The sequence below is a fragment of the Oncorhynchus keta genome, chromosome 13 (genome assembly GCF_023373465.1).
Source record: "Oncorhynchus keta strain PuntledgeMale-10-30-2019 chromosome 13, Oket_V2, whole genome shotgun sequence".
Taxonomy (NCBI): domain Eukaryota; kingdom Metazoa; phylum Chordata; class Actinopteri; order Salmoniformes; family Salmonidae; genus Oncorhynchus; species Oncorhynchus keta.
In genome coordinates this window covers 16,269,012-16,285,135 of record NC_068433.1, presented here as the reverse complement: position 1 = coordinate 16,285,135, position 16,124 = coordinate 16,269,012, and the positions used below count along the sequence as shown (strand labels likewise).

General features: G+C 41.3%; 1 protein-coding gene across 5 annotated transcripts in view; it reads left to right on the top strand.

Moving 5' to 3' along the window:
• The first annotated feature begins 5,441 nt into the window (after positions 1-5,441).
• The window catches only part of LOC118391948 (rap1 GTPase-GDP dissociation stimulator 1-like), a 53,636-nt gene continuing 42,953 nt past the window's right edge, over positions 5,442-16,124 (top strand). For 2 of the 5 annotated variants that reach the window (XM_052459454.1, XM_052459449.1), the window contains exons 1-3: positions 5,442-5,937; positions 13,181-13,291; positions 15,116-15,238. In XM_052459454.1, coding sequence (XP_052315414.1) covers positions 5,934-5,937; positions 13,181-13,291; positions 15,116-15,238 — 238 coding nt within the window. In that variant the 5' untranslated portion in view covers positions 5,442-5,933. The remainder of the gene's footprint in view (positions 5,938-13,180; positions 13,292-15,115; positions 15,239-16,124) is intronic. The other 3 variants (XM_052459453.1, XM_052459451.1, XM_052459452.1) reach the window with 3 other exon arrangements.

Here is a 16,124-nt window from a genome sequence, read left to right as displayed (position 1 = left end):
AAACAGACTCCATGAGGGTGGTTTGAGGGCCCGACGTCCACAGGTGGGGGTTGTGCTTACAGCCCCACACGTGCAGGACGTTTGGCATTTGCCAGAGAACACCAAGATTGGCAAATTCGCCACTGGCGCCCTGTGCTCTTCACAGATGAAAGCAGGTTCACACTGAGCACATGTGACAGACGTGACAGTCTAGAGACGACGTGGAGAACGTTCTGCTGCCTGCAACATCCTCCAGCATGACCTGTTTGGCGGTGGGTCAGTCATGTTGTGGGGTGGCATTTCTTTGGGGGGCCGCACAGCCCTCCATGTTCTCGCCAGAGGTAGCCTGACTGCCATTAGGTACCGAGATGAGATCCTCAGACCCCTTGTGAGACCATATGCTAGTGTGGTTGGCCCTGGGTTCCTCCTAATGCAAGACAATGCTAGACCTCATGTGGCTGGAGTGTGTCAGCAGTTCCTGCAAGAGGAAGGCATTGATGCTATGGACTGGCCCGACCATTCCCCAGACCTGAATCCAATTGAGCACATCTGGGACATCATGTCTCGCTCCATCCACCAACGCCACGTTGCACCACAGACTGTCCAGGAGTTGGCGGATGCTTTAGTCCAGGTCTGGGAGGAGATCCCTCAGGAGACCATCCGCCACCTCATCAGGAGCATGCCCAGGCATTGTAGGGAGGTCATACAGGCACGTGGAGGCCACACACACTACTGAGCCTCATTTTGACTTGTTTTAAGGACATTACATCAAAGTTGGATCAGCCTGGAGTGTGGTTTTCCACTTTAATTTTGAGCGTGACTCCAAATCCAGACCTCCATGGGTTGATAAATTTGATTTCCATTGATAATTTGTGTCATTTTGTTGTCAGCACATTCAACTATGTAAAGAAAAAAGTTTTTAATAGGAATATTTCATTCATTCAGATCTAGGATGTTATTTTAGTGTTCCCTTTATTTTTTTGAGCAGTGTACATGTACACTCGCAAAGCCGTTTAATAACTAGGGTTGAGGGGCTTACGTTGCAAAATTCCCTTGCTTGGCTAATCATTTTGACCGCTCAGGGATTCCCCCAAGGGCATAAATCGAGGGTGTGTATTTTAAGTGGACCGCATACCTAGTGTCGCAGGTCGGCCTACTGCAGGATTTTGTTCCAACTAGACATCACACCTGAGACCTGACCAACTGAGCTAATTGATCAGTACCGTGATTTCCTAAAATTCAACACACCTGGTCTTCCAGGTAGGTTCAAGTAAAAACATGAAGTGCCTGCAGCACCCCAGGACCAGGGTTGCCTACCTTTTGAAGTAGAGCAATGATAGAGTAAATCCGACATGGACAATATGCCTGAAATGAAGTGTGCATTGGTTACTTCCATAATGATTTCTAAATTCAGAATCACGAAACAACAATAGTTTCATGTTAATGATATCCCTCTCTCCAAAGACCAGGCAGAAGATGATTAGTCCCAAAATATTGACTCCGCAACCCATTCACCCAGGACTGGGACTTCAGTCATCACTTTTGCATCCTGAAAAGAGAGGGGAGTGAAGCTTATCGATGTCAAAAGCCTTCTTGTTACAGACACAGTGAATTGCAGAAAGTCCTCATCCGTACGACGGCTTTCAAGGTAAGTAAAGGATGAGGCAATATTCTTACCTGCCTATCAGGGTTTCACAGACTCTGTCCTGGGTACCCTCCTTGGTGCACATTTTGGTGTTTGCCCAAGCACTACACAGCTGATTTAAAACAACCAAAGCTTGATGATGAATTGGTTATTTGAGTCATCTGTGTAGGGCAAAGAAACTAAATGTGTCCCCAGGACAGAGTTGGGGAAACCCTGCAAGTGAAGATGACAAACATTGGTCTGCGTGTTGATAAGCACACCAATAGATGGCAGTAACACAGGAGTTCATTTACATCAGTGGTGCGTTCACTCCGCTTCAATGTGTGCTACCTTGCGTTATGGTTTTTACTGAATGACACGTTTTGCTCTTGTTTGGTGGATGTGGCGAGGTGTGGCCTGATCAATATGGGTGTGACCATTTAAAATAACTGGTGCAACACACTATATGACCGGGATAGTCTGGGGCAGAACATAATTATAATAATTTGTACAAGCCCAATAATAGATTGTATTTGAAAATAACAGTTTCATACCTTGATTATATTGAGACAAGATCCCATATGTCTCTTTTATTTGTGGGAAACCGAATAACTAAATTAAACACATTTTTAGTTAAAATTCCTTGTGATTTTAGTCTTTTTAACCAAAAAAAGTAATACTACAAATAATTAGAACCACTCAAGGGCTGGTTTTGGCCCAAGGGCCACCTATTGCCGATTACTGACATATGTTTATCGCTGGTCATTCAGTACCGTTTCCGTTGAATTCAAAGTTGCACACCGTTCTGTGGCACTGAATGCAACCCGGCTCTCGTGCAACATCTGTGTAGATGTGAATTACAGGTTATAGGTAGTATTTCTTTAAGCTTACATTTTTTTTTTAGTTACTAATTTAACTAGTCCTACATTTAGTTCACTACTCCCCAACATTGGCTATTATAGCCGGGACTGTATGCTCAAATCACCTCTGGGAGTAAGGATTAATATTATTTATATAAGAGGAAATGTCGACAGTACCAATCTACAGCTATAAAAAATACAAGGATAAAAAAAATCTCTGCTCTTCTCAGGATAATTGATTTTCACATGACTCCCTATCATCAGTGGCGATTTTAGCATGTACAGTTAAAGTCGGAAGTTTACATACACTTAGGTTAGAGTCATTAAAATGCGTTTTTCAACCACTCCACAAATTTCTTGTTGACAAACTATAGTTTTGGCAAGTCGGTTAGGACATCTACTTTGTGCATGACACAAGTAATTTTTTGCCAGCAATTGTTTACAGACAGATTATTTAACTTATTATTCACTGTATCAAAATTCCAGTGGGTCAGAAGTTTACGTACATTAAGTTGACTGTACCTTTTGGAAAATGTGCCAGTTTGGAAAATTCCAGAAAATTATGTCATGGCTTTAGATGCTTCTGATTGGCTAATTGACATCATTTGAGTCAATTGGAGGTGTACCTGTGGATGTATTTCAAGACCTACCTTCAAACTCCGTGCCTCTTTGCTTGACGTCATGGGAAAATCAAGACCTCTGTAGGGGAAATAAATTGTAGACCTCCACAAGTCTGGTTCATCCTTGGGAGCAATTTCCAAATGCCTGAAGGTACCACGTTCATCTGCTCAAACAATAGTACGCAAGTATAAACACCATGGGACCACGCAGCCGTAATACTGCTCAGGAAGGAGATGCATTCTGTCTCCTAGAGATGAACGTACTTTGGTGTGAAAAGTGCTAATAAATCCCAGAACAACAGCAAAGGACCTTGTAAAGATACTGGAGGAAAGGGTACAAAAGTATCTATATCCACAGTAAAACGAGTCCTATATCGACGTAATCTGAAAGGCCGCTCAGTAAGGAAGAAGCCACTGCTCCAAAACCGGCATTAAAAAGCCAGACTACGGTTTGCAACTGCACATGGGGACAAAGATCGTACTTTTTGGAGAAATGTTATTTGGTCTGATGAAACAAAAATAGAACTGTTTGGCCATAATGACCATTGTTATATTTGGAGGACAAAGGGAGTCTTGCAAGCCGAAGAATACCATCCCAACCGTGAAGCACGTGGGTGGCAGCATCATGTTGTGGGGGTGCTTTGCTGCAGCAGGGACTTGTGCACTTCGCAAACGAGATGTTATCATGAGGCAGGAAAAGGATGTGGATATATTGAAGCAACATCTCAAGACATTAGTCAGGAAGTTAAAGCCTTGTCGCAACTGGGTCTTCCAAATGGACAATGACCACAATCATATTTCCAAAGTTGTGGCAAATTGGCTTAAGGATGACAACAGTCATGGTATTGGAGTGGCCATCGCAAAGCCCTGACCTCAATCCTATAGAAAGTGTGTGGGCAGAACTGAAAGAGCGTGTGCGAGCAAGGAGGCCTACAAACCTGACTCAGTTACACCAGCTCTGTCAGGAGGAATGGGCCAAAATTCACCCAACTTATTGTGGGAAGCTTGTGGAAGGCTACCCCAAACGTTTGACCTAAGTTAAACAATATAAAGGCAATGCTTCCAAATACTAATTGAGTGTATGTAAACCTCTGACCAACTGGGAATGTGATATAAGAAATAATAGCTGAAATAAATAATCCTCTCTACTATTATTCTGACATTTCACATTCTTAAAATAAAGTGGTGATCCTAACTGAGCTAAGACAGGGAATTTTTACTAGGATTAAATTTCAGGAATTGTGAAAGCCAAATACATTTAAATTCATGTTAAGGTGTACGTAAACTTTTGACTTTAACTGTACATCTTGGTGGGGCAAACAAAAATGTGGGGATGCATGCCACTACACTACACTACACGGCACTAAACAATACATTAATTCCACTATAACAGTGCCAAACGGTGCCCACAAACTGTTAGGGCTGACATAAAGCTGTCCCAACAGTAGTCCCAACACCTTACATACCATTGCTACACCTGGCTATCAGCGGAGCTTTGTCTGGCAGCGAAACAATTCATTCAGCCTCATTTACTGCCTTAAAAAAACATAGCTGATACGGCTGACTCGCTTAAACAAATGTAGTTTCTACTGACAATTGAGATTTACAAACTATGGCATAAGAGGACAACAAACAGATAGGAGGCCATCCGTAATTTAAATTAAGACATTAATGAGCGAGCTAGGACGGACGTAGCCATAACTATTTTTTCAGCACTTTTGAAATATACAGCGACAGAATTCAGAACATGAGCAGCTGTTAGTGTTCTCCCTGTACACCAAATCAGAACCGTAGGATAAATAAAGGGGACATATAAGCAGACAATGAAAGCTCTTACAATATTCAATGATTACATTTCTCTAAAACAGGTTATAGGCTACATGTGCACCACCAAGTCAGAACAGTAGGTGAAATTAAGAGGGGAAAATAGTCCAATTAATTAGGGTGAGGCACATGGGCTACTAACAGTTTACTACACAACATACACTTCATATTATTTCCTTAGCTTCAGTATGCATATTACATGATTTATGCAGCAGCATACAATACATTTTTGGGCTCCTCTTGTTGTGCTGTGCTCACTTGAACAGGAATGTTTATTTCCAATGGCCTGTGATACTAGTTCAATGAAAATAGTGCCTTAGTCTTCCAGTAAAGTAGCTAGCAGACCAAACCATGTGGCTACAATTTTGTTAGTCTATAACAATTATATTTGTATGACTTAATTGCTATGAATAGTGGATGTCACTTGAAATTTGGACATTTTTAATAACGCCTTAGGGCGTGGCACGAACAAACGACAGACTTCGGCCAATGATCGTGGAAAACGAGTTATGTGCAGGCCAAGAGCCAATCAACCGCCAGCAATAGGCTGCGATTCACTTGCGTGGAATCTGTAGCTGCTGCATGTTCAAGCGAGCGAGTAGTAGGAAGTGCGTGTCGAGTAGAGTTGAAGCAAACTCTGGTTGAAGTAGCGAACATTGGCGTCGATGTGGATCAATATTACTCGCGGATAAATTACTCAACCATACCATAGTTGTGAGGTGGGGTTGTACTATAGGCTACACTTCAAGCTTTCCCGGCGGCATCTGGGAGGGAGAGAGTGCTGTGGCTTACTGGTTTTGCCGGGGACGAAACGGCGTGGGTTAGCTAAGGTGGGCCTTGCCTGGGTATATGATTTACCAGCTAGCTAGATAGCGACTTCAAATAAAATAAAGTGTTGTTAACCAACACTAGCTAACAACTTGCACGTTTTTTCGCTGCGAATAGCAATTTGACAGCCTCCTGGGCGCATCCTGATCCGAAACTGCTTGGAGTATCACTCACACTAGCTAACGTTACAGTAGCTAAATGGGTGAGTAATCAACATCTGATTCATAACGTCATTCAGTTGTCTTTTAACGTCAATATGAAATAGACAGACGTCGACATAGTAGCCCACAAATGCCATACCATGCCAGGGTAGGGTATTATAATTAGCCAAGCTAACGTTAACTAGCAGAAGCATCAAACTAGAAGACCGCACTTGGTGGCTCTAGCGTTAGATTCAAAGGAGTAACGTGAGGTGGGGTGAACATAGAGAACGGGCAGCTAGCAGTTCACATGCCCATCGTAGCGTATACTTGTCAGACCGAGAATCGCATTATGTAACACGGGGCATTGCTAGACAGAACCTGAATTTGACAGCCATAAGCTGCTGTAATTTTTGGAGACGAGCTGCGTTTGTTTCAGTTTGAGACTCCTTGTAACGTGTGGATTTTTTTTCCATTGATTCCTCAACGATGTATTATTTAGTTAACCACATGCACTGCATACATGTTATGACAGCCATACTACTTGTTTACTAACATCAGTGTACTAAACTGTCTAAAGCGCAGATGTGTATCATCCTTCTCACACTGTTACGCAATAGGCCTATGCACACCGTTTTATATTGCTGTCCTTCTGGGGACCAAAATTGATTCCATCCTATTTTTCGAACTGTAACCCTGTAACCCTAAACCTAACTCCTATGCCTAAAATATAATTTTTCCTTATATGGACCTGCAAAATGTCCCCACTTGTCTGAATTGTCCATGTTTTACTATCCTTGTGAGGAACTTTGGTACCCACAGGATAGTTAAACAAAAACACAGAGACAGACTGACAAATCAAAATGTTCATGGCCACTCTTAGTAATTGTGTGCTTGACATTTGGTAAGAAATGCGCTGACTGAGGATGCTATCGCTTGGTGTAATGTACTTACTCCCATTTTAACCTGAATAAATTATTTCTAGTGACTTGCTTTGGACTGTTTTGGAGGATGTACTGTACATTTACATTACATTTACATTTAAGTCATTTAGCAGACGCTCTTATCCAGAGCGACTTACAAATTGGTGCATTCACCTTATGACATCCAGTGCCACTTTACAATAGTGCATCTAAATCTTTTGGGGATTACTTATCCTATCTAGGTACTTAAAGAGGTGGGGTTTCAGATTGGTCCTTTTGACTATTGGGCAGAACTGTACTTCCTCAGTGGTAGAGGTGGATAGTGCCCTTGTTTGGGTGTAGGGACTGTACTATACTGTACTAACTGTACTGTTGTCACATCAGGGTTTTTGACTATTCCAGAATTCTAGGGTATATGTTGAGCCTCCATTGCTGTACAAGGTGCAATCATAGGGTACTAGCCTATGTGATTCAGCAGAAAGGAGGTCAGATGAACCCATCCATCCACAAACACAGTATCTCTATAGGACAGGTGCTCCAGCTAAGCAGAAACACTTATCATGGTAATTCCACCAAATTAGTACCTTTTTTAGCATCCCTTTTGATATTTTAAGTAAAATTGTGCACTAATATTGAATTTTAAAAGCTGTTATATTGAATGAAGTGCCCTTTACCATAGACCACATGGAACATCAAATCTGAGTGGCCAAAATTCTGCATTTTGGCATGTCCTTCTGTGCGCCCTCTGACTTCTAGGAAGATTTTACCATTGTAAAACTCTCGTTGATTTGACAGTCATTTCTGAAGATTGTTATTGGTTTAGTGATTCATTTATTCGCACAATGTCTGTCCTTCATTTTAAGTTCAACCCTGTTCTGTGAACTGAATTCTCATTTTAGTATGGTGAAACTATTCCTTAATTTATCTTTTTCATAAGTCATTGAACATGTAATAGTCAAATCATAGTATAAAACTCAGATCTGGTATTATACTTTTTGGCAATTTTCTGGTGGAAAACTGAGCAGGTAGATCATAATGTCAACCCTGTAACCCGTAGATAGACAGGCAATTTAAAAACAAAAAAATACTGTCAGTTCTGTACTTACCCACAGTTAGATTAACTTGTGGATACCATTTCTATGTCTCTGCTTGCAGTTTGAAGAGAGGTAGTTTGGCAACTGGTTGTTTACAGGTAAAGTGTAGCATGCGTTAACTTCCTTCATACTGCGTGCAGAAATATAAACATCCATGGTATCCACGTTTTTTAAAAAACTTTATTTTTTGTTTGTTTTATCTGACTCTGGATAGTTTGCATCCTGTTGCACACAGTAAGCTTCCATTCCCCCTGTCACAAGAGGGTTTAAGGCTAATTTACTGGCCCATTGCAGCCGTTTTGTCTCTATATCAAATTATTTCTGGGTAATAATTAAGTACTTATTGTTTTCAATTAAAATGGTTAAAAAAAAACCTAATCTTCTTGGCAAAGAGCAATTTCTCAAGCAAGAATTTAGCTAGGACTGTCGGAGTGGTCTGAGTTGGGAGGTGGAAACTGAAAATTAGCTGTTATTGACAGATTTTTAGATCTAACGAATTAATCAGCTGGTGATGTCACCAGGCATGCTAAACCTCCATCCCACCAAAACAGGTTTACATTTCAGGAAGTCTTTTAAAGCAGCTCTTACACTAAAAGGGGCATCATCCTCACAATTTCACAGTATTATTCCAAACACGGTGTAGAAATATGTATATAAAACACTTTAAAATATGTTTTTGACTGCACTTTTAAGATAATCTCCAACCTTGTTAGTCAACCTTGTTTCTTTATTTGGCACGCGATAGGTACAGTTGAAGTCGGAAGTTTACATACACCTTGGCCAAATACATTTGAACTCAGTTTCTTCACAATTCTTAACATTTAATCCTAGTAAAAATTCCCTGTCTTAGGATCACCACTTTATTTTAAGAATGTGAAATGTCAGAATAATATAATTATTTATTTAAGCTTTTATTTCTTTCATCACATTCCCAGTGGGTCAGAAGTTTACATACACTATCTGGTAGCATTGCCTTTTAAATTGTTTAACTTAGGTCAAACGTTACAGATAGCCTTCCACAAGCTTCCCACAATAAGTTGGGTGAGTTTTGTCCCATTCCTCCTGACAGCTGGTGTAACTTGAGTCTGGTTTATAGGCCTCCTTGCTCGCACACGCTTTTCCAGTTCTGCCCACAAATGTTCTATAGGATTGAGGTCAGGGCTTTGTGATGGCCACTCCAATGCCAATTGTTGTCCTTAAGCCATTTTGCCACAACTTTGGAAGTATGCTTGCGTCATTGTCAATTTGGAAGACCCATTTGCTACCAAGCCTTAACTTCCTGACTGATGTCTTGAGATGTTGCTTCAATATATCCACATAATTTTCCTCTCTCATGAAGCCATCTATTTTGTGAAGTGCACCAGTTCCTCCTGCAACAAAGCACCCCCACAACATGATGCTGCCACCCTCGTGCTTCATGGTTGGGATGGTATTCTTCGGCTTGCAAGCCTCCCTTTGTCCTCCAAATATAACAATGGTCATTATGGCCAAACAGTTCTATTTTTGTTTCATCAGACCAGAGAACATTTCTCCAAAAAGTATGATCTTTGTCCCCATGTGCAGTTGCAAACCGTAGTCTGGCTTTTTAATGCCGGTTTTGGAGCAGTGGCTGCTTCCTTGCTGAGCGGCCTTTCAGATTACGTTGATATAGGACTCGTTTACTGTGGATATAGATACTTTTGTTCCTGTTTCCTCCAGCATCTTTACGAGGTCCTTTGCTGTTGTTCTGGGATTGATTTGCACTTTTCGCACCAAAGCACGTTCATCTCAAGGAGACAGAATGCGTCTCCTTCCTGAGCGGTATGACTGCTGCGTGGTTCAATGGTGTTTATATTTGCGTACTATTGTTTGTACAGATGAACGTGGTACGTTCAGGCGTTTGGAAAGTGCCCCCAAGGATGAACCAGACATGTGGAGGTCTACAATATATATTTTTTGATGTCTTGGCTGAATTTCTTCAGATTTTTCCATGATGTCAAGCAATGAGGCACTGAGTTTGAAGGTCCGCCTTGAAGTACATCCACAGGTACACCTCCAATTGACTCAAATGATGTCAATTAGCCAATCAGAAGCTTCTAACACCATGACATATAATTTTCTGGAATTTTCCAAGCGGTTAAAGGCACAGTCAACTTAGTGTAAATAAACTTCTGACTAGAGGTCGACCGATTATGATTTTTCAACATCAACCGATTATTGGAGGACCAGAAATGCCGATTTACAAATAATTTATAAAAAAAAAAAAATAATAATAATGTTTTTAATAATGACAATTACAACAATACTGAATTAACACTTAATATAATATATCAATAAAATCAATTTAGCCTCAAGTAGATAATGAAACATGTTTAAATACTGCAAAAGGTGTTGGAGAATAACGTAAAAGTGCAATATGTGCTATGTAAGAAAGCTAACGTTTCAGTTCCTTGCTCAGAACATGAGAACATATGAAAGCTGGTGGTTCCTTTTAACATGAGTCTTCAATATTTCCAGGTAAGAAGTTTTAGGTTGTAGTTATTACAGGAATTATAGGACTATTTCCCTCTACCATTTATATTTCATTAACCTTTGACTATTGGATGTTCTTATAGGCACTTTATTGCCAGTGAAACAGTATAGCTGTCCCTCTCCTTGCTCGAACCAGCAACACAACGACAACAGCCACCACATCGAAGCAGCGTTACCCATGCAGAGCAAGAGAAACAACCACCCCAAGGCTCAGAGCGAGTGATGTTTGAAACACTATTAGCGTGCGCTAACTAGCCAGCCATTTCACTTCGGTCACACCAGCCTCATCTCGGAGTTGATAGGTTTTTAAGTCATAAACACTGCAATGCTTGACGCACAACGAAGAGCTGCTGGCAAAACGCACAAAAGTGCTGTTTGAATGAATGTTTACGGGCCTGCTTCTGGCTTGGCTTACTGCATTTGCGTAAAAGACGGTCTCCTTGTGGAGTGCAGCGAGAGGCAGGTCGTTATTGCGTTGGACTAGTTAACTGTAAGGTTGCAAGATTGGATCCCCCGAGCTGACAAGGTGAAAATCTGTCGTTCTGCCCCTGAACGAGGCAGTTAACCCACCGTTCCTAGGCAGTCATTGAAAATAAGTTCTTAACTGACTTGCCTAGTTAAATAAAGATTAAATAAAGGTGTAAAAAAAAATATATATAAAACATTTTAAAAATTGGGCAAATCGGCACCCATAAATACAGATTTCCGATTGTTATGAAAACTTGAAATCGGCCATTCCGATTAATCGGTCGACCTCTACTTCTGACCCACTGAAATAGTGAAACAGTGAGTTGTTATAAGTGTTGGAACGATGATTTGTCATGCAAAGTAGATGTCATAAATGACTTACCTAAACTATAGTTTGTTAATTTAACAAGAAATTTGTTGAGTGGTTGAAAAATTAGTTTTAATGACTCCAACCTAAGTGCATGTTGACTTCTGATGGGAAAACAGTTTTTTTTTTATTAAGTTGAACATGCACTCTTTATAACAATGTTGGATGAGGTTACATGACCAAAAAGGTACTCATTTTGTTGAATGACCCATTAATCCTTTTGATTTAAGTAGATGATGAGTAGAATCGTCAGTAGGCTATCTCAACTCCTTGGAGCAGAAAGAGGCCTAATGCTTATGGAGGATTGACTGGCCCTGGTCATGTCTTTATGCAAACATTGCCTGTGTGTTTTATGATGTGTTATGGGAACACCTGACTCAGGCCTCATTGGCTATAAGGAGGGACCCTGACAGATACCATAATCTGAAAGGCAAGAAGAATCCATTATAGAATGGAGGCCAGCCTGGAAAATGAAAGTCTCGTTTGACTGGTTTTAAAATGTCATAAGATTTAATCCTAATCCTCACTGCACACAGGAGAACATCTACGGGATGGGGAACGTCAGGGTCTTTGCTTTCTGTCTCTGTGTGTCACCGCACCTCCTCTTGGCCCCGTGCAGCCCAGAATCCAATTAGCTGAGCACTGTAACAGCTCCAGACACCAAAATCTCTCAATTATTAGTTGGCCCAGCATACCAGGTGTACTGTCTAGACACAGAGAATGTCCATTACGATAAGGACTCATCAAAGTACTGGCGGATCCCAACTTGACTTGAACTCATTCATATTTTATTGACATGTTGGTGTTTACCCAGTGAGTATGTTGACGCAGTCGTAATCGTTTGATACCCGCTGCCTAGAGCTGGGACAATAAACCTAACATTTTAGGCACTGGACACTTATCGTGGACATTTGGCTGATATCGTTCATTATGATAAATAACCTATAGTACCATACTAGAGAAATGTGAAGTTTGAAATGAAATACGTTTGATAATATGGGTGATTATGAACTTGATGTTCAATTTAGCGTTATGAAAATAGATACTTTTTTATGCAAAATAGATTTTTGTCCCTATTGCCCAGCTCTACCGCTGCCATGTGTCGGCTGTGCCCGAGGTTGTGGAGCTCCTCAGGGATGAGTTGTACATCCGCTCATGTCCTGATTTATACTAGGGCTCACCACTGTATGACCCCTGGACTGTCTATCATAGTGTTGTCTAGAGCTACCATTTGAGAGGGAGAATGAGGAAGGGAAGTGATGATGCAGCACAGAGCTGTGTGCATTCTTATTTGGTCTGAGGAGCCAAAAGGCTTAGATAGTCTGGGGGAAATCTTAAATTACAAAAATGATGCATGTTTTCAGGACAATTTATCATGTTATGGGTCTCCCTTGACTTTGTAATACTGTTTGAGTCACTCAGATAGCGTAAGAACAAATCATAAGCCATGGCAACATTTTTTAGAATTGAAGGAAATTGGCTTTAAAATGGCATAATTGTCTCCGCGGCCAAGAGATGTAAAAAAAGTAATTGTCAGTTGCCGACTGTGCCCAATACCACGACCCTGCCACGCCTCCCAGCTAAGCCCCATTTTGACCCAGAAACAATCCTGCTGTCTGCTACCTTTTGTCTGTCTTGCTGTGTAGTAACGCTACTACAACAGTGATTATAGACTACTTGTTCTGAGACACATTTTTATTCAGAATTCACAAAATCATGGATTTCTGATTTAGTTTAGCCTCATGTCTTCTCGTATACTGTTTTATTGTGTGATATGACTTGTGGGTTGCTCTATACTGTATGGCCCAAGGTAGTTGTGGTCAAATTTAACATCCAGCCACAGTGTGATTTAAAAACGTTGAATAGCATAGGCTACCTTAGACCGAGGAGTAAATTGACAGGTTAGGACGAGTGCTCATTCACTTTTTCCCTCCTCTCCCAGCAGATAACCTGAGCGAAGCGTTGAAGAAGCTGAAGCTAGCCTCAGCGGACAGCGCCACAGACAGTGTGGAGAGCTGCCTGGACTGCTTGCTCAAAGCACTGGCCCACAACAGTAAGTTTGACCCTCACTCCTCAGACTAAGTGAAATACACAGTACAGGATGGAGGAAATAGAGAGCCTAGTTAGACTATTTGGAGAACAAAAAAACATTCTCGTCACCAGGCTCACATTGTTTTCGTACAAGGCCTAAGAGAATATCTCAGTCAGTGTTATTCACAAACCTGTCTGTCCTCCTTCGTTTGGGAATCAACCAATATGGCTGAGAATTGCCAGTGACTTCACAATACAATATTATCACGGTACTGAAGTGCCGATACGGTATGTATCCCAATTCTATATGTTTTACGATTCGATACTCTGATTTTATTGATTCGATGTTCCAAACATATTGATCACCATGTCTGCTGCAGAGGGAAAATGGAGAGGCAGGGGAACAAGTTTTGATCAGTCATGGAAATAAAAGTCTTTGAGGATGATGCCTCTTCTAGTCTCTTTTGGCACAAGTGATGAACGTGCAATAGTCTGTTTGGGTGAGGAGATGGCCAAGAGAACCAAAAGACACACACTTTTGCCGATGCTACCTTTAGCCTAATAGTCAAAATCCAAGTCACGGTAATAATCAGTTCATTGGTTAACCCTGCAGGTCTAAGGTCTTAGATCACATCTACTAAGCTAACATATGGAATTGTTTTAAGATGGTCATAAAATGTACTGTTTAAGCTAGATATTTTATCTTTTTAAATGAAACATTGAATTTGAGCTTTACTGCTATACCCATAGAAACGGATTGAATTACACATTTGTATATGACAAAACACAGTCAAAATGTATTGTAATGAATATGGTTTTGAAGTGTCTGTCCTATGTCTGAGAGAGATAAGACAACTCTGCCATTTTTAGACCCGTTTGGTTACTTCATTTGTGGCACTTTTACCCCCTATGCACGTGGTGCTATTTCTACAGCCTGGTACCAGGTTACCTTCTGACTACTCCCCTTAAGCTTGTGTGCGTCGTAGAGAAAAATAACTGCCACCTTTGTGTGTGTGTGAGAGTCTCCCCTTTGTAGCTCAAACGGTTCTGGTTTTAAAGACCATTTCCTTGTCTGGAGCCTCTTGTGTAGAAAAACAGCTTTTAGAAGCCTCATGTCATGGAATAGGCACACACACACACACACGTTATAATGGCGGAAAGAGGGGATTGAGTTGCAGCCGCTACAAGAAACGGTAACTTGCATAAATACACAGGGAGCTTTTCAACATGTCACGTGTGACGCCTAGGGGTTGCCTAGGGGCGGCCGGTTGCCGGAAGGTTGCTAACCGGAAGGTTGCTAGATCAAATCCCCGAGCTGCCAAGGAAAAAACTGTCGTTCTGCCCCTGAACAAGGTAGTTAACCCACTGTTCCTACGCTGTCATGGTAAATAAGAATTTGTTCTTCACTGACTTGCCTAGTTAAATAAAGGTAAAATAAAAAAATCCAAAATTGGCTAAGAGGTTAATAATAATTTCAGGGCTGCACTGTCGTCCCGCTGGTAATTTGATTTATATGGGCCGTTTTCTGGAGCTTGGTTTAGGATGATCATAAATAACCCCAAAAAATGGAATGACCTGGATGGGAAGGGATTTAACTGCCTCTCCTTGCCCAACTCACCCCATGGTTCTTTTTCAATGAATCCTTCCTCAATTCCCTACAGTCTTTCTACTTTCCTCTTTCTCAAAAAGCATTCGAAGGTGAGATGGGAGATACCTTGGATCTTCTCCAATATGGTTGAAAGGGCCAAGGGGATAGGATGCAAGGAATCAATGAAAGACAAATTGAGATGGAGCCCTTGTCTTTTTTTTTCAACTGTTCACCTCCTTTCTCCCCTCTTCCTCCTAGATGCTAATGCCAGTGAGAAGGTCCAGGAGATGGGCGTTCTCTCCCTGCTTCCCACCCTGCTGGCCCCACAGTCCTCCTGCACCCCCAAAGTAGCCAACATCATAGCTGAGGTGGCCAAAAATGGTGAGGCTCCCCCCGCTTGGTTTCTCCACACCTCATCTCATCCTCCCCAGGAAACACAATTCTCATCTTGTCTGTATACCATTTATTTTTAATTTTTAAACGTTTTATTATATTCTCAGCTTTGTGTGTCTGTCATACAGTGGTGGTTTAGCATTCATCTGTATTTCTCATTTAATTGTCATTATCTTAATTTTGTTATTTTAATGGGATTGTGATTTATCTAGTTGTGGGCTGATGGTGAAGATTATGGATGATTCTCTTAAAGACGATCAATCTTAGACAGTCACTTATTGGTGATTATTCTATAGATGTTTGCTGTGTAGCCTAGCTTGTGGTCTAGTCCCTGTGCTCATTTCTGTTTGTTCACGCCAGTCCCCATAAGGAATTCTGCCTTTACCCATTCCAACGGCAACAGATGGCTTCAGTCTCTCTAACAGAAGGCACCATAGGAGACCTGTCTGTTGGTGTTGCCATCCGTCTTGCTTTCCTAGACGGTAGTCGTTTTCACACAACGTCAGCACAGTGAATCATGCATTTACTTCCTGCCATACTGTAGCTTGATCAAGGGAAAATGCACAGCAGTGAGTGGCTCGTTTTGAGATTCAGGAACTCGTAAGATCTAGTTGAGATTAGGTTGGTTGATTCGTTCTAACCTCTAAGGCATTCATAACGCTCACAGAAGCACTTACTTAATAGACATGAAATAACATCTGCATTGTGCCCTATTTAAAGCTTTATACTAAGGTTGAGATGGGGCATTCAAATAAGTTGATGGCTTCTTGACGCTCCAATTGTAGAGAAGTCACACATTTTCTTGGCCACATGTTGGACTCGAGCACTCTTCTATTAGCAATGTGGCAGATTACAGTATGCAGGCCTCTCAACT